Source organism: Hylobates moloch, unplaced genomic scaffold, assembly GCF_009828535.3.
Source record: "Hylobates moloch isolate HMO894 unplaced genomic scaffold, HMol_V3 SCAFFOLD_8, whole genome shotgun sequence".
Classification (NCBI taxonomy): domain Eukaryota; kingdom Metazoa; phylum Chordata; class Mammalia; order Primates; family Hylobatidae; genus Hylobates; species Hylobates moloch.
In genome coordinates this window covers 6,714,513-6,742,506 of record NW_026652283.1, presented here as the reverse complement: position 1 = coordinate 6,742,506, position 27,994 = coordinate 6,714,513, and the positions used below count along the sequence as shown (strand labels likewise).

Sequence of the window (27,994 nt, the reverse complement as noted above, 5' to 3'; positions counted from 1 at the left end):
AGAGCAACACTCAACCAATGAAGCTGGGGCCTAACCCAGGAGAAACAATGGCAAATTGTAGAGGAGGCGAGCAGGAGGCCAGAGGCCTGGGATCTGCTACATTCATCTGGTCCGCAGGCCATGAGCCCAACGGGAAACGCGGGGCAGACACCTGGGGAGGCTGCAAGTGGGATCTCCCTGGCCTCGTGCCTCAAATGGGGCTACATGTCTTCTGAAACCGGCTGCAGGGACAAAGAAGAAGGGGAGCAGGTCTGTCCCCGCTGCAACCCCTTTGTGTCCTAGCACCTCCAATGGCCTTTCCAGCGCAGTGCTAGCCTCTGGGCCACAGCTGCAGAACTAGCCCAGAAAGGCCCTGGCCTGCTGCTCCTTCAGCTCCACCCTGCCACTTCTGCCTCCTTCTAGCTCCTGGCCATCTTTTCCCACCCCTCTATCCTCTCTGCCACACCCCTTTAGCCCCCATCTCCTTGCCTCCACCCCTCCCAACTCTCCCTCCTCAACTCCTTCCTCCTCTCCATCCTCCCTTCCTGCCCCCCTTTGCTCCCCTTCCTCCCCCTCCTCTCTCACTCCCTCCCTGTCCCCCTTTCCCCTCTCCCAACCCTTCCTCCCAGATCCTTACTGAGGGCACTGGCAGGTCTTCTTCTCACTGAGGAGTCTTTTGATCTGAGACATCCGCTCTGCTTGGCGCTGTCCAGCGACAAGAAAGGGAGTCACGAGGGTCCCAGACCTCCAGAAGGGAGGTGCCCCTTGGCGGGGGGAGTGGGGGAAGCTGGGACAGGAGAAGCAGTTACATGGCTCAGGCCATCTATCCTGGAATTAACTCTCTGCTTCTTCCTCTCTCCCTCGAGTGGGATCTGGGACAGGGCAGCAAGGGAACTTACGGGTGGGCAGAGGGAGCTGGGCCAAAATCAGGTCCCATATACAGGATCTCCTGGTACAGGACTCAGGGGTTTGAGGGCCTTGTGGGGACCAGGTGTGGGGTCACTCACCCTTCGGTGCCGGCACCTGACACAGAAGAAGATGCCTAGCCCAATGAAAAGCAGGAGGCCGGCGACGCCCCCCAGCACAATCAGGGCCATTGGCTGCACCGGGGTGGGCCATGTGGGCAGAACTGCAAGGGAGAGAAATATGCTCAATGCACCACCCTCCTCCACGGGCCAGGGGACTGAGGACTGCCCCGCAACCCCTCCTGGCCAGTCTCTGGTTTGATCCTGGGCTTGGGGAAGAGGGGCGGGGTGCCTGGGGGCTCTCAAAGGCCGCCAGTGCTGGGGAATCGGTTTTATGTTTGGGCATATCCATATCCAGGGCACTCTGGAGAGAGGGAAGCAGTGGTCTAGACCCTGGGCTGTGTGTGTGAGTGCATGTGTGAGTGCGTGTGTGTGTGCATGTGTGTGTGCATGTGTGTGAATTGTGTGTGAATATGTGCGTGTATGTGAATGTGTGTGCATGTATGTGAGTGTGCATGTGTGTGTGAATGTGTGCGTGTGTGTGCATGTATGAATGTGTGTGCGTGTGTGACTGTGCATGCATATGTGTGTGCATGTGTGTGAATGTGTGCATGTGAATGCATGCGTGTGTGTGTGTGGATGTGTGTGAGTGTATAAGAGTGTGTGAGCGTGCGTGTATGACAGTGTGTGGGTGGGTGAGAGTATGTGCGTGAATGTGTGTGTGAGTGTGTGCATGTGTGAGTGTGTATGAGTGTGTGTGAGTACGTGTGTGAGGTATGTGTGTGAGTGCATGTGTATGAGTACATGGGAGTGTGTGGGTGTGAGTGTGTGTGTGGATGTGTGTGTAGTGTGTGTATGAGTGTGTGCAAGTTAGTGTGTGAGTGGTGTGTGAGAGTGTATGGGAGTGTGTGCGTGTGTGAGAGTGTATGTGTGTGTGAGTGTGTGTGTAAGTGCGTCTGGATTTGGAGAAAAGCCAGGAGCCAGGGAGGGGGGCTCTTGCTCAGGTGGACCCATTCCTAGGCTGTAGACCTGAGGGAGTGGGAACTTGTAGAACTACAATTGGCAGCCTAGAGCCCAGGACCACACCCCACCTCACTTCATCACTTTTATGCCTCCTTTTGGGGCCTCCAAAGCACCCTGGGACCACAGAGGACACCATACCCATAACCCCCCAACTCAGGCATTGGGAGGCCGGGACTCTGGGTGGTCTCTGCCAACCACAGGAAGGTCCCCCAGTGCAGGAGGCAGAGGCCTTGGAACCTGCGTCCTTACCCTTGACGTTGGATTCCAGCAGGACCTGTCCCGAGTCACTCAGCAGACACTGCCACATCCCCGCCTCAGGGTTCAGCACCCACACCACCTTCTCCCGCTTCGAGATCTTTGCCTCCTTGTTCTCCAGTTTCAAGCTCAGCATCAGCTTAGGGGAGGTGGGTCCCCACACCTCACAGGTCAAATTTTCCCGGAGCTGAGTGGCTGCAGAGGAACGAGAGGCTGAGATTGAAGGCCTGAGATTCGGCAGAACAATTAAAAGGATACTCTATATGGGTGGCCTTCTTTTAGCCTTTTAGAGCAGGTTTTCATGCAGTCATATGAGGAAAAACAGCGTTTGGGGTCCAGTGGTATTGGATTTGAATCCCAGCTCCACTGCTTAGCAGCTGTGTCTCTGGGCAAGTGACTTAACAACCTGTGCCCGGATAGTAGTAAAGGCAGGCATACATGTAAAGTGTTTGGATGGGGCCCGGCACGTGCTGAGCATGAAGCGTTAGCCATTATTATTTGTGGAGTTGTTATGACGATAAGGAGATAAGGAAGCCAGAAACTCAATTTGGAGCTGGACATCATCATCATTACTATCATACAGAGAGCAGATTTCATTATCCTTATTAGACAGGTCAGGAAGCAGGCCTGAAGTGGGAGGGGGCTTAGCCAGGGTCACAGAGAGTTGGTCACGGGCAGAAGTGGAACCCTGGTTCTTAGCCCAAGTGCTTTGGGGATCTTCAGTGAAGCCAGCTCCAGGCTGGCTCATGGATGTCTCAGTTCAAAACCAGCCCCAAATCCAGAGGGCCCTCCCTCACTTCATCCAGGTGACCAGGGCCTAGGCATTGCCTCTTGGGGCCTGGCTTGCCTCAGAGGGAGCCCTGGGCCAGGCCCCTCCACCTCCTTCCCCTGCCCACCCCTCCCTGGCCTGCCCCCTCACCTGTCATCACCACGAGGTTCACTTCCTGACGCAACTTTCCTGTTTTCGCTTCAAGGTCCAGGGTGAGGTTTCCAGAGCCAGCATACTGAGGCAAGGCCTGGGGCAGGGTGAGGTGCAGTGGGAGCTTCTTGTCCATCTGGAGCTTAGGGTCCTGGGTAACCCGTTTTACAGACACTTCCTTGTTCTTCAGGTCAAAGGTGATCCAAGACTTGGAGGAGGAAGCCCTCTCCGCCTGCCAGCACAGCTCGCCACTGCCCGTCAGCTTTTCAACTGTAAAGGCGAGTGGGAAGGAGAACTCCACCTGTTCCCCCTCTTTCTTATAGACTGTGCTGGAGGCCTTCTGGAAAGCTGGAGGTGGGAAGGGAGAGACCCTGGGTGAGGAGATAGGAAGATGAGGGTGCACCAGTGGGGTCTGCATGCGGGAGCAGCAGGGAGATGGAAGGGGACCTGATGAGTTCAGACGCCCACCTTGTCATTTCAGATACTTCAGTTCCTTCCTACCTCTCCAGCCTTCTCTCCCCTCTTCCACCTAGCATTTTCCTACAGCGGACCACCTCCCTCCTCCCGGAAGCCATCACAGAGCAGCCCAGCCACAGGGGATCCTTGCTGTCCTTAGGATTCCTGGACCACAGAAGCCATTTGGCTTCCACTCCTTAGAGGCATATTCATCACCCTTCACAAAATAAGAGCGAACGCTTAACTAGGGCTTACTCTGTGCCAGGCACCATTTTCAGTGCCTTATGTGTATCAGTCCTCAACTTAATACAAGGTAGGCACTATAGCAGTTACGTCATCCCCATTTCACAGAGGCTGAAACCAAGGTGCAGAGAGGTTTAGTAACTCACCTAAGGTCACATGGTTGTGGCAGAACCAGGATTTCAATCAGGGTACATGCACTAAACTGGCACAGTACCTTATGTCTACCTTAAGTCACATAAGCACCCAGGGGACAGGATCTGGGGTAGGACCTTGATCTCCCCACAGTGGCCTGGCTCAGAGGTCCAGAGGTACAACATAAAACATCATCAGGGTTGGCTTACTGGTGTTAGTGTCCCTGAGTAAGTGGATTTGCCAACTTGGGAGGGGTGGGGAGCTGAGGCAACAAAGAAAGCAAGCTCCCTGACGTTCCTCCTTTGGGGCCTCCAAAGCAGACTCGGGTCTCTAGCATCCTTACCTTCCCCAGCCTTTCCTTTCTCCATGTCCACCACACTGAGGGGTGGCTGTCAATCAGCCCCCTGAGGATGAGGGCCCCAGTGAGTCTTCGAGACAGGCCTCAGCTCTAGGGACCTAGTCCTCTCCACTGCTGACCTCCCAGCGCCAGACCCAGAAGCAGGGCAGTCAGAGCAGAGGGAGGGGCTGTCAGCCCCCCGGGGCAGGGAGGAGGCTGCGGGAAGAGGGGCTTCCCTTACCTAGCACCACGATGTCTATTTTGAACTCCACCTTCTTCTGGTCCTGCAAGACACTGCATGTCCAGGTGCCACTATCCTGGAGCTCCAGCTGAGGCACGGAGAGGGTCTTCCCCCCCTGTATGTTTTTACCCCTTGGACTCCTGCATTGCACTGAGGGGCTACTACCAGGGGGGCCCTCCAAGGTCAGGGTCAGGCTCTGCCCCTGAAGCAGGTGGGTGTCAGAGTTGGCAGTCACTGTGGAGGGAAAGGCCAGCTGTGTCACACACATACCATCCCCAAGGAGAAGGGCAGACGACAGGAAACCAAGAACATCTCTTCATTATCCCCGTCCCAGCCTCTCCTTCCTCCCAGCACCCAGCTGCCCACCCCCAGCCTAGATAGGGTTTCCCTCTCCCCTCCTCTCTCTCTTCTTTCCTCCTCTCCCCTCATCCTCTCTTCCCCAGTCTCTCTCCCTCCTTCCCTTGCCTCCTTCCCTTTTCTTTCCTTTTCCCAAGGCCTCTTCCCTCCTCCGCCCACCAGCATCCCCCACCTGATCAAGAAGGGTTTTAAGAGATTTAGAGGCCAGTTTGACAGCCTGGTCCTCTTGGGGCTGCTGCGGTATCACCAGCTCAGGCTGGATTTGGTGCAGGGGTGGGAGTAGTGGGGAAGGGAACTAGGCAGGAGGTATCCTCATCCCCACCTGCCCCACTCACATCCGAACACTAGCAATTGCACCTCCTCCTTCTGGTCCTCCACTTCGCAGATGTAAGTATCTGAGTCTTCTATCTTAAGATTCTTGATGATCAGGGGAAAGTTTCGTTGGTCCCAAAGGCTTTTTCTTGAGTCAGCGCGATCGCTCAGCTTGGATGGACCTGGGAGCAGAAGACATAATGGGGGAGGCTGAGGTGCCCTGGAGACAGGGCACCTCTGGCAAGAGAATGCCCACAGCTCTTCTGATATCAGTTGCTAATTTCCTGCAACATCTGCTCCTCGTTCTAATCAGAGAAACCCGGTCTGGCAAGGAGGTCTCATCATATCCATTTACCTGGCTGGGACAGTAGCTCACAAATACAAATAAAATCATATCCTTATTTGGAGAGCACCAACTCCTGTATGCCAAATACTTTACATGCATCATCTCAGTAATCTCCATAATAATTCTGAGAAATAGATACTGTCAACACTGTTTTGTTTATTTTGCAGATAGAGAAACTGAGACTCAGAGAGATTAGGTAATTGCCCAAACTCTCACACACTGAGATTAAGTAATTACCCAACTCTCACACATTGTAGGAGAATAAACCAGTACAATTTCTTTGGAGGGTGATTTGTAATATATAACAGAATTACAAATGTATATACAAAACCAAATGTCCATCAATAAAGAATAGGTTAAATAGATCATAGCTCACCCATTCAGTGGATTGCTATGTAGCCATAAGAGAGGAATGAGGAAGTGCTTTGTATACTAACTTGGAACCGTATCTAAGAAACATCACGAACTGAATAAAGCAAGATATTAAATAGTCTACTAATTGTTTTTAAAGGGGGAGAAAATATATTCTTTATATATGAAAAGAATATTTCTCGAATTAAACATAAGAAAATGAGGCCATTAAAAAGAGCTATAATGTCTGAAAAAAAAACTAAAAAAGAAAAGGAGGCCAGGCATGGCAGAAATCTCTCATCCCAGCTCTTTGAAAGATCGAGGTGGAAGGATTGTTTGCGCCCAGGAGTTCGAGATCAGCCTGGGCAACATGGCGAAACCCCATCTCTAAAAAAAAAGAAATTTTTTTTTAATTAGCCGCCTTGGGAGGCTGAGGTGGGAGGATCACTTGAGCCCAGGAGTCAAAAGTTGCAGTGAAACAAATGAGGTGGCACCACTGCACTCCAGTCTGGGTGACAGAGTGAGACTCTGTCTCAAAACAGAAAAATTAACTGGGTGTGGTGGTGCATGCCAGTAGCCCCAGCTACGCCGGAGGCTGAGGTGGGAGGATAACCTGAACCGGGAGGTCGAGGCTGCCGTGAGCTATGATCATGCCACTGCACTCCACCCTGGGCGACAGAATGAGACCCTGTTTAAAAGAAAAAAAAAATGGGAGGCTGAGGCACAAGAATCGCTTGAGACTGGGAGGCAGAGTTTGCAGTGAGATCGCACCACTGCATTCCAGCCTTGGTGACAGAGTGAGACTCTGTCTCAAAACATACACACACACACACACACACACACACACACATAACCTTGGTTGCCTCCAGGAAGAGGAAGTGAATACTCATGTGTAGGAAGAAAGCTTTTCACTATATGCCCTTTGCTTTTTTTTTTTTTTTTTGAGATGGAGTTTCACTCTTGTTGCCCAGGTTGGAGTGCAATGGCACGATCTTGGCTCACCATAACCTCCACCTCCCGGGTTCAAGCAATTATCTTGCCTCTGCCTCCCGAGTAGCTAAGATTACAGGCATGCGCAACCAAGCCCGGCTAATTTTGTATTTTCAATAGAGACAGGGTTTCTCCTTGTTGGTCAGGCTGGTCTCGAATGCCCAACCTCAGGTGATCCCCTCGCCTTGGCCTCCCAAAGTGCTGGGGTTACAGGCGTGAGCCACCGCACCCAGCCTGCTTTCTTTTTTGTTGTTTTTATGGAGTCGAGTGTTCGATCGCTGCTCATTGTAGCCTCTGCCTCCTGAGTTCAAGGGATTCTCTTGCCTCAGCCTTCCGAGTAGCTGGGATTACAGGTGTGCACCACCACATCTGGCTAATTTTTGTGTTTTTACTAGATACAAGTTTTGCCATGTTGCCCAGGCTGATCTCGAACTCCTAATCTCAAGCAACCCACCCACCTCAGCCTCCCAAATCGCTGGGATTGCAGGTGTAAGCCACTGCGCCCAGCCTATATGCCCTTTTCTACCTTTTGAATTTTGACTCCCTTAAGTGGTGGAGCTAGGATTAAAATGCAGCCTGTCAGGAGTTTGGGACCTACCCGGGCAGCCAGTCGAGACCCTCGTCTCTAAAAAAAATTATTTTAAAAAAATTAGCTGGGTGTGGTGGCACATGCCTGTAATCCCAGCTACTTGAGAGGCTGAGGCAGGAGGATCACTTGAGCCCAGGAGTTCAAAGTTACAGTGAGCTATGATTGTGACACGGCACTCCAGCCTGGGCAACAGAGTGAGGCCTCATCTTAAAGAAAAGAAATTTTTGGCCGGGTGCGGTGGCTCACGCCTGAAATCCCAGCACTTTGGGAGGCCAAGGCGGTGGATCACTTGAGGTCAGGAGTTCAAGACCAGCCTGGCCAACACGGTGAAACCCCGTATCTACTAAAAATACCAAAAAAAAAAAAAATTAGCCGGAGCATAGTGATGGATGCCCGTAATCCCAGCTACTTGGGAGGCTGAGGGAGGAGAATTGCTTGAACCCGGGAGGTGGAGATTGCAGTGAGCCAAGATCATGCCACTGCACTTCCAGCCTGGGTGACAGAGTGAGACTCTGTCTCAAAAAAAAAAAAAAAAAAGAAAAGAAAAGAAAAGAAAAAACGTTTTAAAAAATAAAAATAATTCAGGCTGTTTCGCTATGCAATGCTATCTCTGGAAAGTTCTTCTGGCATAAGTATGTGTCTCCTTTGGCCTCTTGTAAAATCTAATAACCATCACCAAGGGAAGTTTTCTCTTTAGCTGTGCATTTTCTGGGTGCAGTGGAAGCTCCAAAATCTCTGTAGAACAGGGCTTTAGAAGCTAAATTTACATAGCAAACAGTTCTGTTTTGTTTTGTTTTTACTTTAGAATGTATATTTGGAGGAATGGGGCAAAGGTGGCTAAGACTAAAGCCTCTCACCCTGCTTGGTACTGCCTCTGCCTCTCTGAGATGCCCAGGCCCTCTCCCTCTTTCTGCCTTGATGTGGGAGCCTGGATACCAGTTCAGCCACTCACTCTCCTTTCTCTCCTCCTCCAGACCACACAGTCCTCTTCCCCACTGCTCAGCCCTTACTGTCCAGGAGCCCATTCCAGACAACCTCGCAGCCTCAGCACACAGTTGCCCCAAGCTTCCTCGGAGCACGGCAGGCACCCAATCCACCTTCAGTTTCACACTTTTTAAAAAAACGTCCCTACTCAAGACAACCTGGACCCAACCTCCCCCTTTATTTGTTCCTTCAGTGGTTCCTGCCCTACTTGCTGTTTCCCTTGGATCTACACACTGCTTTAATTCCCCTGCTTACCCTGAAATTCAACTACATTCCTTTCACAATTCCTTTACCAAACTTCTTAAAAGCGTGGCCTACTCTGGTTCTGCCCCACTTTGCTCCGCCTCTGTTGTTCCTCCCCTCCATTTCTAAGTATGATTCGTTTTTCTTCGTCTTGAACTCTTGCTCTGACGTCTACATTTAGGTGTTGTCCCAGACTCTGTCTTTGGTTCTCTTCCCCGTTTCTACAGACATTCTAAATTCCACCGCATCCCCAGTCAGCTCCGCAGATGGTGGCCAAGTTGTTACTGCCAGCCCTGACCTCTCTCCTCAATTCTAGGCACACATTTCCAATGGTCCAAGAAATAAGTTTATGTTAATATCCTGCCATCACCCCAAACGCAATTGGTTCAAAATGAAATGTATAACCCTCCTCCTAAAATAACTCTGCCTCCTTGCTTCTCTCAAACAGAAAACCATGGCCTGCGTGTCCATGCTGTCCCATACTTTGAAAAAGCTATGGCAAGATAATATGAAAGGTCTAAGCATATGAGTAAGTCTGGGACAAATTCATGGGACAACCAGTATTGAATGAAGACTTAAAAGAGATATACGCCTATGGCCAGGTGTGGTGGCTCGCGCCTGTAATCCCAGAACTTTGGGAGGCCGAGGCAGGTGGATCACCTGAGGTCAGGAGTTCAAGACCAGCCTGACCAACATGGTGAAACCCAGTCTTTACTAAAAATACAAAAATTAGCCAGGAATGGTGGTGCATGCCTGTAATCCCAGTTACTCAGGAGGCTGAGGCAGGAGAATCCCTTGAACCCAGGAGACAAAGGTTGCAGTGAGCCGAGATTGCACCACTGCACTCCAGCCTGGACGAGAGAGAGACTCCGTCTCAAAAAAAAAAAGAGGTATAGGCAATGGACTAGAGATGGGGAGCAGCAAGGACATTACAGGAAGGGGGAAAAGCTCCAGAAAGGCAGCACAGGCAAGCTGTGGGGAAACCTCCTGGGTGCAGAGGTTTCCACTGGGAAACTGAGCAGTGGCGCTGAGAGGGTGAACGTCCTGCAGAGGCTTCTAGGCTTAGTCTAATGGGCTAGGATCTGGCATGTGCAAAGCATGGCTTTGGAAGGCAATGCTGCAGCAGGGGGAAGGCAAATCCAAGTAGGCGAGACTAGTAGCGGACCAAATTACCCGGAAGCTCACTGTAATCCAGGTGGGAGGTATGTGAGCCTTGGCTGGTGGTGGTGGCATTCCCATGGGAACAAAGAAGAGACTGAAACTAGAACATTTTTTTTGTTGAGACAGGGTCTCACTCTGTCACCTAGGCTGGGGTGCAGTGGCGCAATCACAGCTCACTGCAACATCTACCTCGTGGGCTCAAGAGACCCTCCCACCTCAGCCCCCTAAGTAACTGGGACTACAAGCATGTGCCACCACTCCCGACTAACTTTTGTATTTTTTGTAGAAGTCGGGTATCACCACGTTGCCCAGGCTGGTCTCGAGATCCTGAGGTCAAGCGATCCAGCGGCCTCAGCCTCCCAAAGTGCTAGGATTACAATAGGTGGGAGCCATCATGCCCGGCCCAAAACACTTTGAAAGCAAGGAATGGTCATAATTGATGACGATGGGAAACCAGGGATTGAAGCAGAGAAAAAAACATGACTCTGTGTTTCAGAAATTGGGGGAACAAGGAGGGTGATACTGTTATTGTTAGAAATCAGGCAGTTGGGACGGGGAGCTGTTCTGAAGGAAGATGAGATCCATAGAAACAGAACAAAAGCATCAACACAAAAGACTTAAGAATTTTTAGAAAGTAGCGCATTGTTTTAATCTCATAGGCAGTGAAAGAAATGCAAATTAAAACAATGATATATTTTTCAATTATAAAATTGCCCCCCCCAAAAAGTTTTAAATAATACTACTCAGTAACTGACAAGGTGTGCTCAAAAAGTTCATATCCTTAATTTCATTTCTGGAACTTTATCCTTTTTTTTTTTTTTTTTTTAGACGGAGTCTTGCTCTGTCGCCCAGGCTGGAGTGCAGTGGCGCAATCTCGGCTCACTGCAAGCTCTGCCTCCCGGGTTCACGCCATTCTCCTGCCTCAGCCTCTCCGAGTAGCTGGGACTACAGGCGCCCGCCACTACGCCCGGCTAATTTTTTTGTATTTTTAGTAGAGACGGAGTTTCACCGTGGTCTCGATCTCCTGACCTCGTGATCCGCCCGCCTCGGCCTCCCAGAGTGCTGGGATTACAAGCGTGAGCCACCGCGCCCAGCCAGAACTTTATCCTTAAAACAATAATTTTAAAATGCAAACCATAATTTAGGTACAAAAATAATACTTATAGCATTGTTAATAGGATACAATGTTAGACAAAATGATAATGGCCATATATTAGAGAGCAATGAATTTGATGGAATTCTAAGTTAGCACCAAAATCAATATTTACAAATAACTTATAATGAAATAGAAAATACTAGTAATATACATTTCTAAGTTGTTTTAAGATAATCTTTACTTACAGAAGTAAGCTCTTGGCTTTTTAAAAAGAAGAAAATTATCTCACAAAGTAGGGAAGGAAAAGAAGAAAAATTTTTAAAAAAAGATAATCTTCACTCTTTTTTTTGAGACGGAATCTCACTTTGTCACCCAGGCTGGAGTGCAGTAGTGTGATCTTGGCTCGCTGCAACCTTCGCCTTCTGGGTTCAAGTGATTCTCCTGCCTCAGCCTCCCAAGTAGCTGTGACTACAGGCAGGTGCCACCACGCCCAGCTAATTTTTGTATTTTTAGTAGAGACCAGTTTCACCATGTTGGCCAGGCTGGTCTCAAACTCCTGGCCTCAAGCCATCGAACTCCTGGCCTCAAGCCATCCACCTGTCTCAGCCTCCCAAAGAGCTGAGATTACAGATGTGAGCCACCATGTCTGGCATTAAATTAAACTTATTATTTTGAGATAATTGTAGATTCACTTGCAGTTGTAAGAAGTAATATAGAGAAATCCTGTGTACCCTCTATCCAGTTTACTCTAATGGGAATATCTTGCAAAACTGCAGTACTATATCACAACCAGGATGCTCACATGGACACAATCAGGATACAGAACATTTCCTGCGCCATAAGGTTGTTGCTTTTTGTAGCCATACCCTTTCCCCTCCCCATGCCTGAGCCCCTTAACCCCTGGCAATCACTCATCTGTTCTCCATTTGTATAATTAGTTATTTTAAGAATGTTATATAAATGGATTAATACAGTATATTACCTTTTGAGATTGGCCTTTTTTCACTCAGCATAATTCCCTGGAGATTCATCCAGGTTGTGGTGTGTACTATAATTCATCCTTTTTATTGCTAAAAAGTATTTCGTGGTATGGATATAATCATTCCCCAGTTGAAGGACATCTAAATTGTTTCTAGTTGTTGGCTACCATGAATAAAGCTGCTATGAACATTTGTGTGCAGCTTTTTGTGTGGGCATAAGTCTTCACTGCTCTGGGATAAATGCCTAGGAGTGCAATATTGCTGGGTTGTTGCATGTTTTGTTGTATAAGAAACTATCAAACTGTTTTCCAGAGTGGCTTTGCCATTTTAGGCCCCCACCAATACTGGAAGAATGATCCAGTTTCTCCACATCCTCATCAGCATTTGGTGGTGTTCCAACTTTTTACTTTAGCCATTCTGATAGGTTTAGTGATAGCCTGTTGTGGTTTTAATGTACATATCCCTAATGATTAATGATGTTGAACAACTTTTCATGTGCTTATTTGCCAACTGTATGTCCTTTTTGGCCTGTTTTCTAATTGAATTTTTTTTTGGTTTTGAGTTTTGAGAGTTGTTTATAACATTCTAGATACCAGTCCTTTGTTGAGTATGTGGATTGTGAATATATTTTCTTATATTCTGTAAACTGTCTTTTCTTATTATTATTATTCTTTTTTGAGATAGGGTCTCTCTCTGTTGCCCAGGCAAGCAGGCAACATCTTGGCTCACTGCAACCTCTGCCTCCCTGGCTCAGTGATTCTCCCACCTCAGCCTCCTGTGTCGCTGGGAATATAGGTGCACTCCACCAAACCCAGCTATGTATATATACACAGTATATATGTGTGTGTATGTGTGTGTGTATGTGTGTGTATGTGTGTGTGTGTATGTGTGTATATATGTGTGTGTGTATGTGTGTGTATATGCATGTGTATGTGTGTGTGTGTGTATATGTGTGTGTGTACGTGTGTGTGTACGTGTGTGTGTGTGTGTGTGTGTGTATATATATTCTTTTTTTTTTTTTGTAGAGACAGGGTTTCCTCATGTTGCCCAGACTGGTCTCAAACTTCTGGACTGAAGTGATCGGCCTGCCTCAGCCTCCCAAAGCGCTGGGATTACAGCAGCGAGCCACTGTGCCCAGCCTCTTTTCTTCTTAATAGGGTTTTTGCAGAGCAAAATTATTTTGGTTTTGGTTTTGTTTTTGAGACAGGGTCTCCCTTTGTCACTTAGGCTGAAGTACCAGCTGGAATGCAGTGACACAATCATAGCTCACTGCAGTCATGAACACCTGGGCTCAAGTGATCTTCCCACCTCAGCCTCCCAAAATGCTAGGGTTACAGGTGTAAGCCACTACACCTGGCCAACTTGTTTATATCTACAAAAACTCTTGCTGGTATTTTTATAGGAATTGGATTAAACTTGTATATTAATTTGGGGAAAAGTGATATATTTCTTACGTTGAGTCTTCCAATCCATCAATCCATGAGTACAGCATGTCTCTCCATATATTTAGATCTTCTTTGACTTCTTTAATCAGCATCATATAGTTTTTAGCATACAAATTCAATGCTTTTTTTTTTTTTTTTGAGACAAACTCTTACTCTGCTGCCCAGGCTGGAGTGCAGTGGCGCAATCTCGGTTCACTGCAACCTCTGCCTCCCGGGTTGAAGCAATTCTCCTGCCCCAGCCTCCAAAGTAGCTGGAATCAGGCATGCGCCACAACACCTGCCTAATTTTTGCATTTTTAGTAGAGACAGGGTTTCACCATGTTGGCCAGGCTGGGCTCAAACTCCTGACTTCACGTGATCCGCCAGCCTCAGCTTCCCAAAGTGCTGCGATTACAGGTATGAGCCACCGCAGCTGGCCCTATGCATGTTTTTTAGATTTACACCTAAGTATTTCTTTCTCTCTTTTTCTTTTCTTTTCTTTTTTATTTTTATTTTTATTTTTTTGAGATAGGGTCTTGCTCTGCTACCTAGGCTGGAAAGCAGTGGTGTGATCATGGCTCACTGCAGCCTTGCCCTCCCAGCCTCAAGCAATCCTCCCACCTCAGCCTCCCCAGTAGCTGGGACTACAGGTATACACCATTATGTTCAGCTAATTTTGTTGTTGTTGTTGTTGTTGTTTTTTAAGACGTAGTCTCACTTCGTCACCCAGGCTGGAGTGCAGTGGCACAATCTCAGCTCACTGCAAGCTCCGCCTCCCAGGTTCACGCCATTCTCCTGCCTCAGCTTCCCAAGTAGCTGGGTCTACAGGAGCCTGCCACCACGCTCAGCTAATTTTTTGTGTTTTCAGTAGAGACGGGGTTTCACAGTGTTAGCCAGGATGGTCTCGATCTCCTGACCTCGTGATCTGCCAGCCTTGGCCTCCCAAAGTGCTGGGATTACAGGATGAGCCACTGCACCCAGCCATGCTCAGCTAATTTTTTACTTTTTGTAGAGACAAGGTCTCACTATGTTGCCCGGGCTGGTCTTGAACTCCTGGGCTCAAGCAATGTTCCCACCTTGGCCTCCCAAAGTGCAGGAATTACAGGTGTGGGCCACCATGCCTGGCCTTTTTGAGCAATTATAAATGGTATTGTAGTTTTAATTTCTGTGTACACATGTTCCTTGCTAATATATATAAATACAATAGTTTTTTTATGTTTATCTTATATTCTGCAACCTTGATGAATTCATTTATTAATTCTAAGAAGTTTCTTACAGATTCTTTGAGATTTTCTATGTAATCATGTCATCCACAAATAGGAACAGTTTTATTTCTTCCTTTCTGATCAGTTTTCCTTTTATTTCATTTTCTTGCCTTATTGCACTGGCAAGGGATTGCAGTATTATGTTGAATAAGAGTAGTAAGAGCAGACATCTTTGTCTTATTCCTGCATTTAGGGAGAAAGAATTCAGTTTTTCACCATTAAATATAATGTTAGTTGTAGTAGGGTGGATCTTTTGATTTTTTTTTTTTTGGTGCTTTTTATTTAATTAATTTATTTATTTATTTTGAGACAGAGTCTTGCTCTGTTGCCCAGGCTGGAGTGTAGTGGCGCGATCTCAGCTCACTGCAACCTCTGCCTCCCGGGTTCAAGTGATTCTCCTGCCTCAGCCTCCCAAGTAGCTGAGACTATAGGTGCGTGCCACCACACCCGGCTAACTTTTTGTATTTTCAGTAGAGACGGGGTTTCACTGTGTTAGCCAGGAGGGTCTCGATCTCATGACCTTGTGATCCGCCCACCTCGGCCTCCCAAAGTGCTGGGATTACAGGTGTGAGCCACCGCTCCTGGCCTTTATTTATTTATTTATATTTTATTTATTTGTTTATTTTTTGAGATGGAGTCTCGCTCTGTCACTCAGGCTGGAGTGCAATGGCACGGTCTCAGCTCACTGCAACCTCCACCTCCCGGGTTCAAGCAGTTCTCCTGCCTCAGCCTCCCGAATAGCTGGGATTACAGGCGCCTGCCACCACGCCTGGCTAATTTTTGTATTTTTAGTAGAGACGAGGTTTCACCATGTTGGCCAGGCTGGTCTCAAACTCCTGACTTCATGATCCACCTGCCTCGGCCTCCCAAAGTGCTGGGATTACAGGCGTGAGCCACTGTGCCTGGCCTATTTTTTATTTATTATTGGTTTGTTTGTTTTTCCTTTTTTCTTTTTCTTTTTTTTTTTTTTTGAGACAAAGTCTTGCTGTGTCACCCAGGCTGGAGTGCAGTGGGGTGATCTTGGCTCACTACAATCTCCACCTCCTGGATTCAAGCAATTCTTGTGCCTCAGCCTCCTGAGTAGCTGGGATTACAGGCTCACACCATCACACCCAGCTAATTTTCGTATTTTTTGCAGAGATAGGGTTTCACCATGTTGGCCAAGCTGGTCTCGAACTCCTGACTTCAAGTGATCTGCCTGCCTCAGCCTCCCAAAGTGCTGGGATTACAGGTGTCAGCTACCTCGCCCAACCTGTTTGTTTTTCTTCAGACAGGGTCTCACTCTGTCACCCAGGCTGGTGTGCAGTGGTACAATCACAGCTCACTGCAGCCTCCACCTCCCGGGTTCAAGCGATTCTCCCACCTCAGCCTCCCGAGTAGCTGGGACTACAGGCATGCACCGCCACACCTGGCTAATTTTTTTTTGTATTTTTAGTAGAGATGGGGTTTCACAATGTTGGCCAGGCTGGTTTCGAACTCCTGACCTCAAGTGACCCGCCTGCCTCGCCCTCCCACAGTGCTGGGATTAAAGGCATGAGCCACTGTGGCCTGCCCTATATCATTATCTTTGAAGTGAGTTTCTTGTAAACTGCATATTGTTGAGTTATGCTTTTTAATTCACTCTATCAATTTTGTATTTTAATAGATGTATTTAGACCATTTATATTGCATGTAATTATTGATATGTTAGGGCTTGAGTCTGTCATTTTATTGTTGTTTTCTGCTTTTTTGTGTTTTCTTGTTTCTTTTTCCTACCTTCCTGGGGGTTATTTGGATATCTTTTTGTAACAAACTTCTTAAGAACAGTTTTAGATTTACAGTAAAATTGTGAAAATGATATGGAGAACCATGGCGATAACACTGCCATCCCAGTGAGCCTTTTGGAATGGGAATGTCTATCCTCTGCCTGTCAACCGTTGTATTTTAGATGCACATAACTTGCCTGATTTCACAGGTTCACAGCTGGAAAGAAATTTTGCCTCAGGATGAACCATATCTCAAGTCTCACCCATACCTGATTTAGATGACATTTTAAAATTCCATTTATTGGTGGATTTTTTTTTAGAGACGAGTTTCACAATGTTGACCAAGCTGGTCTCGAACTTATAGGCTCAAACAATCCTCCCACCTCAGCTTCCTGAGTAGCTGGAACTACAGGTGCATGCCACCAAGCCCTGACTTAGATGCTATTTAGCTGAAACTTTGGACATTAGACTTTGGAGTTGATGCTGGAATGAGTTAAGACTTTGGGGGCTATTGAGATGGAATGAATGCATTTTTCATGTAATAAGGACATAAATTTGAGGGGGCAGTGCAGAACACTATGAACCAAATTGAGTCCCCCCACAAATTCATATGTTGAAGCCCTCACCCTCAGTGTAATAATATTTTGATATGTGGCCGTTGGGAGGTAATTCAATTTAGATGAGGATATGAGAGTGGGGCCATCATGATGGGATTAGTGTCCTTATAGGAAAAGGCATCAGAAAGCTTTCTTTCTCGCCAGGCACGGTGGCTCACGCCTGTAATCCCAGCACTTTGGAAGAATGAGATGGATGGATCATCTGAGGTCAGGAGGTCAAGGCTGGCCAGGCCAACATGGCGAAACCCCGTCTCTACTAAAAATACAAAAATTGGCCCGATATGGTAGCAGGGACCTATAATCCCAGCTACTTGGGAAGCTGAGGCAGGAGAATCGCTTGAACCTGGTAGGCGAAGGTTGCAATGAGCTGAGATCATGCCATCGCACTCCAGCCTGGGCAATAAGAGTGAGGCTCTGTCTGAGAAAAAAAACCAAGCAAACACAAAACACCCACACACAAGGAGGCCGGGCGTGGTGGCTCATGCCTGTAATCCCAGCACTTTGGGAGACTGAGGCAGGAGGATCACTTGAGGTCAGGAGTTCTAGAGTACACTGGCCAACATGGTGAAACCTCGTTTCTACTAAAACTACAAAAAATTAACCGAGTGTGGTGGCATGTGCCTGCAATCCCAGCTACTCGGGAGGCTGAGGCAGGAGAATCGCTTGAACCCAGGAGGCAGAGGTTGCAGTGAGCCAAGATCAGGCCACTGCACTCCACCCTGGGCAACAGAGCAAAACTCCATCTCAAAAAAAAAAAAGAAAGTTTTCTTCTCTTTCTCTCTGCCATGTGAGGACACAGCAAGAAGGCAACTGCCTGCAAACTAGGAAGAGATCCCTCATTATAATCTGAGCATGCTAGCATCCTGAAATCAGAATTGTGATAAATAAATTTCTGTTGTTTAAACCACCCAGTCTATGGTATTTTGCTGTGGCATTCCTAAGAGACTAATTCATTCATCCACTCCATTTTCTTGAATTTCCCATAGTTGTACCATACTTCAACTCTTCCCTCACTAATAGACATTCAGGTTGAATTCTGTTCTTTGATATTACAAGCAATTCTTTTTTTTTTTTTTTTTGAGATGGAGTCTCGCTCTGTCACCCAGGCTGGAGTGCAGTGGCGCTATCTCAGCTCACTGCAAGCTCCGCCTCCTGGGTTCACACCATTCTCCTGCCTCAGCCTCCCGAGTAGCTGGGACTACAGGCGCCCGCCACCACGCCTGGCTAATGTTTTGGTATTTTTAGTAGAGACAGGGTTTCACCGTGTTAGCCAGGATGGTCTCGATCTCCTGACCTCGTGATCCGCCTGCCACAGCCTCCCAAAGTGCTGGGATTACAGGCATGAGCCACCGCGCCCGGCCCCACAAGCAATTCTTATAACACCTTTCCACAGATATTATTAATGTTCACTGGTCAGGTACAGTGGCTCACGTCTGTAATCCCAGCATCCTGGGAGGCCAAGGTGGGTAGATCACTTGAGGGCAGAAGTTCCAGACCAGCCTGGTCAACATGGTGAAACCCCGTCTACTAAAAATGCAAAAATTAGCCAGGCATGGTGGTGCACACCTGTAATCCCAGCTGCTCGGGAGGCTGAGGCAGGAGAATCACCTGAACCCAGGAGGTGGAGGTTGCAGGGAGCCAAGATCATGCCACTGCACTCCAGCCTAGGCGTCCAAATGAGACTCTGTCTCAAAAAAACAACAAAAAAGAATATTCACAATTTTATTTCTGTCAAGTAGACTTTCCAAAATAGATATTATTAGGTCTAAGGGTTTTAGAGTTTTGTATTCATTAAACATTGCCAGATTACTTTAAATAGTTAGTCTAGGCCGAGCGCAGTGGCTCACACCTATACTCCCAGCACTTTGGGAGGCCAAGTCAGGCTGATCACTAAGTCAAGAGATTGAGACCATCCTGCTAACATGGTGGAACCCCATCGCTACTAAAAAAATTAAAAAATTAGCTGGGCATGGTGGCACGTGTCTGTAGTCCCAGCTACTTGGGAGGCTGTGGCAGAATTGCTTGAATCTGGGAGGCAGAGGTTGCAGTGAGCTGAGATCGTGCCATTGCACTTCAGCCTAGGTGACAGAGCGAGACTCCGTCTCAAAAAAAAAAAAGTCTAATAATTGATAGTGTCATTGTGATATAACTAAAGGAAGGAGTAGGATAAAAGGTATATATACTATGATATCATTTACGTAATTATGTATATAATATTCTCCACACCGAACAACAGTGGAAGAAAATAGGCCACATGCAGTGGCTCATACCTATAATCCCAGCACTTTGGGAGGCCAAAGCGGGAAGATCACTTGAGCCTAGGAATTCGAGACCAGCCTGAGCAACATGGTGAAATCTCATCTCTACAAAAAGTAAAAAATTAGGTGAACATGGTGGCGTGCACCTGTAGTCCCAGCTACCGGGAAGGCTGAAGTGGGAGGATCACCTGAGCCTGCGATGTGTCGTGGTCATGCCACTGTACTCCAGCCTGGGCAGCAGAGTGAGACCCTGTCTCAAAAAGAAAAAAGAAAAAAAGATTGGAAGAAAATAAATGAAAATGTTAGCAGAGGATATCTCTGAGTGGTAGAAGTATGCATGCATTTGATTTTCTTCCATATTCTTTTCTTCATTGACCAAATATTTTGTAATGAGCATATAATACTTTTAAAATCAGGAGAAAAGGCCGAGTGCAGTAGCTCATGCCTGTAATCCCAGCACTTTGGGAGGCTAAGGTGGGAGAATCACTTGAGGTCAGGAGTTCAAGACCAGCCTGGCCAATATGATGAAACCCGGTCTGTACTAAAAATACACAAATTAGCCAGGCATGGTGGCACACGCCTGTAGTCCCAGCTACTCAGGAGGCTGAGGCAGGAGAATCGCTTGAACCTGGGAGGCAGAGCTTGCAGTGAGCCAAGATCATGCCCACTGCACTCCAGACTGGGCAACAGATTGAGAGTTTGCCTCAAAAAAAAAAAAAAAAAAGTAGAAAAAATAATTCTGGGCCGGGCACAGTGATCACGCCTGTAATCCCAGCACTTTGGGAGGCCGAGGCGGGTGAATCACAAGGTCAGGAGATCAAGACCAGCCTGGCTAACACAGTGAAACCCTGTCTCTACTAAAAGTACAAAAAATTAGCCAGGCATGGTGGCATGGGCCTGTAGTCCCAGCTACTCGGGAGGCTGAGGCAGGAGAATCACTTGAACCCGGGAGGTGGAGGTTGCAATGAGCCGAGATCACGCCACTGCACTCCAGCCTGGGCAACAGAACGAGACTCCGTCTCAAAAAAATTAATAAATAAACTAATAATAATAATAAACCTGCAGCTTTTTTTTTTTTTTTTTTTTTTTAGTTGGGTTCTTTTTTTTTTTTCCCCGCTGGAGGGGAGTGGTGCAATCTCAGCTCACTGCAGCCTTTGCCTCCCAGGTTCAAGTGAGTCTCCTGCCTCAGCCTCCTGAATAGCTGGGAATACAGGCCTGCACCACCACGCCTGGCTAATTTTTGTATTTTTAGTAGAGACCGGGTTTCACCATGTTGGCCAGACTGGTCTTGAACTCCTGACCTCTGGTGATCTGCCCACCTCAACCTCCCAAAGTGCTGGATTACAGGCATGAGCCACTACAGCCGGCCTTTTTTTTTTAATTAAAAAAATTTTTTTTGGCTAGGCCTAGTGACACACACCTGTAATTCCAGCACTCTGAGAGGCCAAGGTGAGTGGATCACTTGAGCTCAAGAGTTCGAGACCAGCCTGGCCAACATGGTGAAACCCTGTCTCTACAAAAAATACAAAAATTTGCCTGGCATGGTGGTGCATGCCTGTAGTCCCAGCTACTTGGGAGGCTGAGGTGGGAGGATGACTTGAGCCTGGGAGGTGGAGATTGCAGTGAGCCGAGATCATGCCACTGCACTGGAGCCTGGATGATAGAACTAGACCTTGTCTCAAAAAAAAAAAAAATTTTTTTTTTTCGTGGAGACAGAGTCTCACTATGTTGCTCAGGCTGGTCTTGAACTCCTGGACTCAAGCAATCCTCTGTCCTCGGCCTCCACGGTGCTAGGATTATAGATATGAGTCACTGTGCAAAGTATTATCTACACAGGTCTGTAGCAACAATACTCAAGAAATCATGGGTTTTAAGTGATAGTGATTGTTCTAAAACCCACTAAAATAAGTTCATGAATATTAAATATTAAGATATTGAAATTCACACACCACCTTTCCCTGGGCCACCAGCAGTTGGTGTAGAGAAACTCCGGATAAGAATGCCACTGAGTTTCTGTCAACCCAAGCCCTCTGGGATCCCAGAGTTTAACTAAGAGCAGATCTCAGATACCAAAGACTTGCAATCCATAGTGTGTTTTCCTCCCTGGATGGGGAGCCAGGCAACCCTACCTTTAGTTAAGAAGGAGCCCTGATTTCCCAGAATCTTTATCTGGTTGGAGTTTTTCCAGTGGAATTGTATGCTCTTCTTCGGGGAAGCTGTACAGGTCAGTTCCACTGTATCCCCTTTTTTGCCCAGCACCACTTTCTTTCCCTGAGTGGCTGCTGGGAGTAGCGCTAAGTGGAAAAGAAAAGAGTCAGGTCTCAATGCCGTCGCTGTCCCCCTCTACCCCATCCTCCACCTTTGCCTTTCTTCCCACACCATCTGCATTGAGACCCCAGGTCTGAGAACTTACCGAGTTGCAGCACCAGAAGCAAGTGCCTAAAAGGGATTCCCGGCTTCATTATGGCCTTGCTGAGGGAGGCAGGGGGCCTGAGCCAGTAGGGACCTGAGCCTGCAGAAATGGCAGGGCCTGAGGGAAATACCATTCATTAGTCAGCAAACATTTATTGGACCCGGAGTATACAGGGGCGGTACACAACCCCTCCCTCAGGACCCTGCAGCCAGCCTAGTGAACCTGAGGCAGGAGAATAGCAGAGGGAATTGGAGATTGGATTAAGGAAGGAATGAGTAGGAGCAGAAGCAGGAGAAAGAGGCAAGTGAGCAAAAACAGAAGATAAATAAGTGAATAAGGAGCTAGATCCAAACCAAACCAGTTAGGAGCAGCTCCTAAGAGATGGGCATATACTAGGCTGGGTGCAGCGGCTCATGCCTGTAATCCCAGTGCTTTGGGAGGCTGAGGTGGGTGGATCACTTGCGGTCAGGAGTTCTAGATCAGCCTGGCCAACATGGTGAAACCCTGTCTCTACTAAAAATACAAAAATTAGCCGGGCGTGGTGGCATGCACCTGTAGTCTCAGGTACTTAGGAAGCTGAGGCAGAAGAATCACTTGAACCAGGGAGGTGGAGGTTGCAGTGAGCCGAGATTGCACCACTGCACTCCAGCCTGGAGGACAGAGCAAGACTCCTTCTCAAAAAAAAAAAAAAAAAAAGATGCGCATGGACTACGGAGAAAAGATATCCTCAAGATGACCCCATATGGTAATTAGCTACTTAAGGTTCATGCATACAGAGTGCATATCATGCATGTACTTAAAACTATGGGAAGGAAGTGACACGTAAGCACACAGAGGCCAAGAAACTAAGCAACCCACCTGTCAATCAAAAGGCACATGCTGGCTAAAGCTTAGGCAGCTTGAGGAAGAAGAGAAAAAAAACACATAGAAAAGGCCACGAAATACAGCAAAGCGATGCTGATACCATTCGCAGGTCATCCTCAATCCATAGTGGATCGTACTGTGCTTAATAAACTTTTGCTGCTTTGCTATTTGTGTGTGTCATGTCCATTTTTTGTTTGTGGCACCAACAATTCGGGACTTCACAACATCAGCCAGTAACTAACTAAACTTGCACACGCCTAACTGGATGCTCTGAGATACACACCACGAAATGCTATGCCCAGGCCAGGAGGGGGTTTTTGCTGGGATGAGTGAGGAGGGGATCAGAAAAGGATGCACGGAGAAGGTGGCAAATTGGTGGGGAGACCATGGAGCCAGGCCAGGACGTGGAAATGCTTGAAGGCCGTGCTGAGATGCTGGGACTGGATCCTGGGCACTAGAGAGCCAGCAGAGGTTTTTCTATAGAGAAGAAGATTATTAGATTTGCCATGAGGACTCCGGCAGCTGCTGAGTGAAATAACTGGAGGAGGTGAGGCACCAGAGGCAGGACTGCAACCATCCTGGTGAGCAAAGGGCCTGAGCCAAGTGGCTGTGGGAATGTGTGGGACAGTTCTAAGGTGACATTCCCAAGGACTGGGGCCTGATACAGTGTGAGAGGTATGGGGAAAAGAAAGAGAGATCAGATTGTTACTGTGTCTATGTAGAAAAAGGAAGACATACGAAACTCCATTTTGATCTGTACTAAGAAAAATTGTTCTGCTTTGAGATGCTGTTAATCTGTAACTTTTGTCCCAACCCTGTGCTCACAAAAACATGTGCTGTATTGAATCAAGGTTTAATGGATCTAGGGCTGCGCGAGATGTGCTTTTAAAAAGTTCTTGCCTCACAACTGTAATCCCAGCACTTTGGGAGGCCGAGGCAGGCGGATCACGAGGTCAGGAGATAGAGACCATCCTGGTGAACACAGTGAAACCCCATCTCTACTAAAAAAAACACAAAAAAATTAGCCGGGCGTGGTGGTGGGTGCCTGTAGTCCCAGCTACTCAGGAGGCTGAGGCAAGAGAATGGCGTGAACCCGGGAGGTGGAGGTGGCAGTGAGCTGAGATCGTGCCACTGCACTCCAGCCTGGGCGACAGAGCAAGACTCTGTCTCAAAAAAAAAAAAAGTTCTTGCAGGCAGTATCCTTGGTGAAAGTCATCATCATTCTCCATTCTCTATTAACCAGAGACACAATGCACTGTGGAAGGCCTCAGGAACCCCTGCCCGAGAAAGCCTAGGTATTGTCCAGGTTTCCCCCCACGGAGACAGCCTGAGATATGTCCTCATGGGAAGGGAAAGACCTTACAGGCCCCCAGCCCTACACCCGTAAAGGGTCTGTGCTGAGGAGGATTAATGAAAGAGGAAGGCCTCTATTCGGTTGAGATAAGAGGAAGGCATCTGTCTCCTGCTCGTCCCTGGGAATGGAATGACCCGGTGTAAAACCGATCATACATTCTACTTTGAGAGAGGAGAAAACTGCCTTATGTCTGGAGGCGAGACATCATGGCGGCAATACTGCTCTGTTACTCTTTACTACACTGAGATGTTTGTGTAAAGCTAAACATAAATCTAGCACATCCAGGCACAGCACCTTTCCTTAAACTTATTTACGACACAGAGTCTTTGCTCACATGTTTTTCTGCTGACCCTCTCCTCACCTTCACCCTATAGCCCTACCACATTCCCCTCGCGGAGATAGTAAAGATAGTGATCAATAAATACTGAGGGAACTCAGAGACCAGCACCGGTGCAGGTCCTCACTTGCTGAGCGCCAGTCCCCTGGGCCCACTTTTCTTCCTCTATACTTTGTCTCTGTGTCTTATTTCTTTTCTCAGTCTCTCGTCTCTACCTTGCAAGAAATACCCACAGGTATAGAGGGGCAGGCCCCCTTCAGAGAGGTCAGGGAAGAAAGAGCAGAGGGCCATTTCTCTGTCCAATATCAGACCAACCCTACAAGGCCTCTCAGTGGGCCAAGCAGAAGGCGTTGGTCCGGGGTTTGGATGAAGGGGAGTTTCCTGTGCTCTTGGCAGACAGGCGAGACTGGGGGTGGAGGGGGCAGGGCAGAGAGGCTCTAAATGGACAGCTGTAGATGTGAGGAGCGATTCCCAAAGTCCTGGATCAGCAGCAGCGGCAACATGACCTGGAAACTTGTTAGAAATGCAGATCCTCGGCCCCACCCCAGACCTGCTGAATCAGAAACTAGGGGTGGGTCTAGTCATCTGGGTTTTCACAAATCTCCAGGTAACTGGTCATGCTCAAGTTTGAAAACCATAAGTTTGATGGAAAGGAAAGGGGAGAGGCATCCCCATTCTGAGGTGTGCAAAGGTGGTAGGGATGTGAGGGGAGGCTTTGGAGGAAAGAGAGGGCTCAGGGAGGTGATGGTGGAAGAAGGTATGGGAAAAGCATTTGGGGCTTGACTGTAAATCTTTTTATTTTTAGTTTAGATCCACTCTGTCACCCAGGCCAGAGTGCAGTAGTTCAATCATAGGTCATTGCAGCCTGGAACTCCTGGGCTCAAGTGATCCTTTCATGACAACACCCAGCTAATTTTTGCAGGCCGTGATTGCAAATATGGACAGGCAGTTCGAAGAACTGGAGCTTTGTCCTGGAGGTGATGGGACCCACTGCTGATTTTTTAGCAGAGATGTGCCATGGTCTATGTAGGGCTTTGGGAAGCTTGATGTGGTAACTGGGGACCAGATGACATGGGATTGGAGCAGTGATTATAGGAAGGGCACCAAGATAGCACCTCAAAGGAAGGCTGGAGCAGGGCTCAAGTGTCTTTGAATCCAGGCCCAGGATATAAAGTGGGCTCAGAGAGGTGACTGCCTGGGGAAGGGGTCACCATGGACCTGGTCCCTGCTGGTGAGACAAGATCTTGCCTCCAGACTTACTCTCTCTTCCAAGCTTGGTCCGTCTTTCCCTCAGTGGCATCTTTGCCATTGAAGCTTGGTGACGATCTGCCTACTCTGAATTCCCACGGCACCCCATTGACATGCTCCTGGGTGTGTTCCACCTTCTACTTTGTGTGTAGTGATTTGGTTTCTCAACTCTCCTCCACCAGCTTGAGCCCCTTTAGGACAGAGATGACAGTCTAGCCAGCTGTGTGGCCATCACAAGCCTGGCAGCAGCTGAGACATAGAGAGAGGACTTGGGATGGCTTTGGTTAACTTAAGCCAAATTGAACTGTATGGAGGAGGGAAAGTCACTGATTTCTTCTTTCTGTATTCACCATATTAATTCTGTTTCTAAAATGGGTCACTGAAGTGTATGCACACACCCAGCCCTGGCCTGGATGAAGCCAAGTCACCCCAATCCATGCTGTTCATCCCCACAGGGCCCTGCCAGCCACTCTCCACCCTGCCTGTGGCTCTGCACCAAGGGGCTGACAGCCACACATGGCTCATAGGCTCTCTTGCCCTCCAGCACCAGGGGTTGGCCAGTGGGAAGTGCTTGTCAGAGATGAGATGGAAGGGTGGGAGAAAGAAGCTGGGATATTTTCCCTACTCTATCCCTGCCCTGGGCATATTTTCTGTCAATAGCTGTGTGTTCATCCCCACCTGCAGCCCTGCCCCTCCACAGCTTCTGTGGGGTGGCCCCTTATCCAGAGCACAACCACTCTCTGGGTTCCAGAAACACCATTTTCACTTCTTCAGGACTCTTCCTGCTGTTAACAGTGTCTGTGCTTCAACAAGTTGATTGATTCCCTTAACCTCTGTGACTAACCCCCTTTTTACAGTCTCTTGAACCATGGGAGGTGGACTGTGTTTCCTGCTGGGCACTAAGACACAATCCATGGAGCGGAATGGAGCACTCAGAAGGTGTGGGGGCTTGGTCCTCTCACGGAGGTTTAGGAGAAGATAAGAAAAGTAACTCCATCTTTGTTAGCTGCCTCCAGTTACTCCATCTGCCTGGAAGAGAAGGTAGCCAGGCCTTAGCCTTAATATGTGGTAGGTGCTTGAGATAGACAGGTAGGTAGATAGATGGATGGACAGATGGATAGATAGATAAAATAGATTAGATAGACAGATTAGATAGATTAGATGATAGATTGATAGATTAGATAGACATACAGACAGATTAGAGAGATGATGAATAAGATAGATAAAATAGATTAGGTTAGACAGAAAGATAGATTAGATAGATAGATAGATAGATAGATAGATAGATAGATAGATAGATAGATAGATAGGGACAGACATTTAGGGCCAGACACAGTGGCTCACACCTGTACTCCCAGCACTTTGGGAGGCTTAGGCGAGTAGATCACCTGAGGTCAGGAGTTCAATACAAGCCTGACCAACATGGTGAAACCCTTCTCTACTAAAAATACAAAATTAGCCGGGCACAGTGGCACGGGCCTGTAATCCCAGCTACTCCAAAGATTGAGGCAGGAGAATCACTTAGAACCCAGGAGGCGGAGGTTCAGCAGTGAGCTGAGATCGCGCCACTGCACTCCAGCTTGGGCGACAGAGCAAGACTCTGTCTCAAAAAAAAAAAAGACTGACATACAGACAGATAGATTAGATAAATAGATGATAGATAAGATAAACAGATAAAATAGATGAATTAGATTAGACAGTCAGACAGACAAGATAGATATATAAGGCCGGATGCAGTGGCTCACACCTGTAATCCCAGCACTTTGGGAGGCCAAGGCAGGTGGATCACCTGAGGTCGGGAGAACGAGACCAGCCTGGCCAAAACATGGTGAAACCGCATCTCTACTAAAAATACAAAAATTAGCTGGGCATGGTGACGCATGTCTGTAATCCCAGCTACTTGGGAGGCAGAGGCAGGAGAATCACTTGAACCTGGGAGGCGGAGGTTGCAGTGAGCCGAGATCGCGCCACTGCACTCCAGCCTGGGTGACAGAGTGACTCTGTCTCAAAAAAAAAAAAGATGGGCTGGGCGCGGTGGCTCACGCTTGTAATCCCAGCACTTTGGGAGGCCGAGGCGGGTGGATCACGAGGTCAGGAGATCGAGACCATGGTGAAACCCCGTCTCTACTAAAAATACAAAAAATTAGCCGGGCGTGGTGGCGGGCGCCTGTAGTCCCAGCTACTCAGAGAGGCTGAGGCAGGAGAATGGCGTGAACCCGGGAGGCGGAGCTTGCAGTGAGCCGAGATTGCGCCACTGCACTCTAGCCTGGGCGACAGAGCGAGACTCCGTCTCAAAAAAAAAAAAAAAAAAAAAAAAAAGATGGATCAATAGATAAGATAGATATATAAAGATAGATAGACAGCTATAGATAGATTAGATAGGTGATAGGCAGATTGATAGATTAAAGATAGATAGATAGATGATAGATGATAGATAGATAGATGATAGATAGATAGATGATTGATAGATAGATAGATAGATAGATAGATAGATAGATAGATAGATAGAT

General features: G+C 47.8%; 1 protein-coding gene across 1 annotated transcript; it reads right to left on the bottom strand.

Annotated features, from left to right (window-relative positions):
• Positions 1 to 612: 612 nt before the first annotated feature.
• Positions 613 to 21,730, bottom strand: CD4 (CD4 molecule). Its single transcript, XM_032159452.2, has 8 exons — positions 21,682 to 21,730; positions 21,398 to 21,562; positions 5,243 to 5,401; positions 4,551 to 4,784; positions 3,142 to 3,489; positions 2,217 to 2,417; positions 987 to 1,108; positions 613 to 684 (listed from the first exon to the last, which is right to left on the bottom strand). The coding sequence occupies exons 1-8, from the start codon at positions 21,728 to 21,730 to the stop codon at positions 613 to 615; spliced, it is 1,350 nt and encodes a 449-aa protein (XP_032015343.2).
• Between the last annotated feature and the right edge of the window lie 6,264 nt (positions 21,731 to 27,994).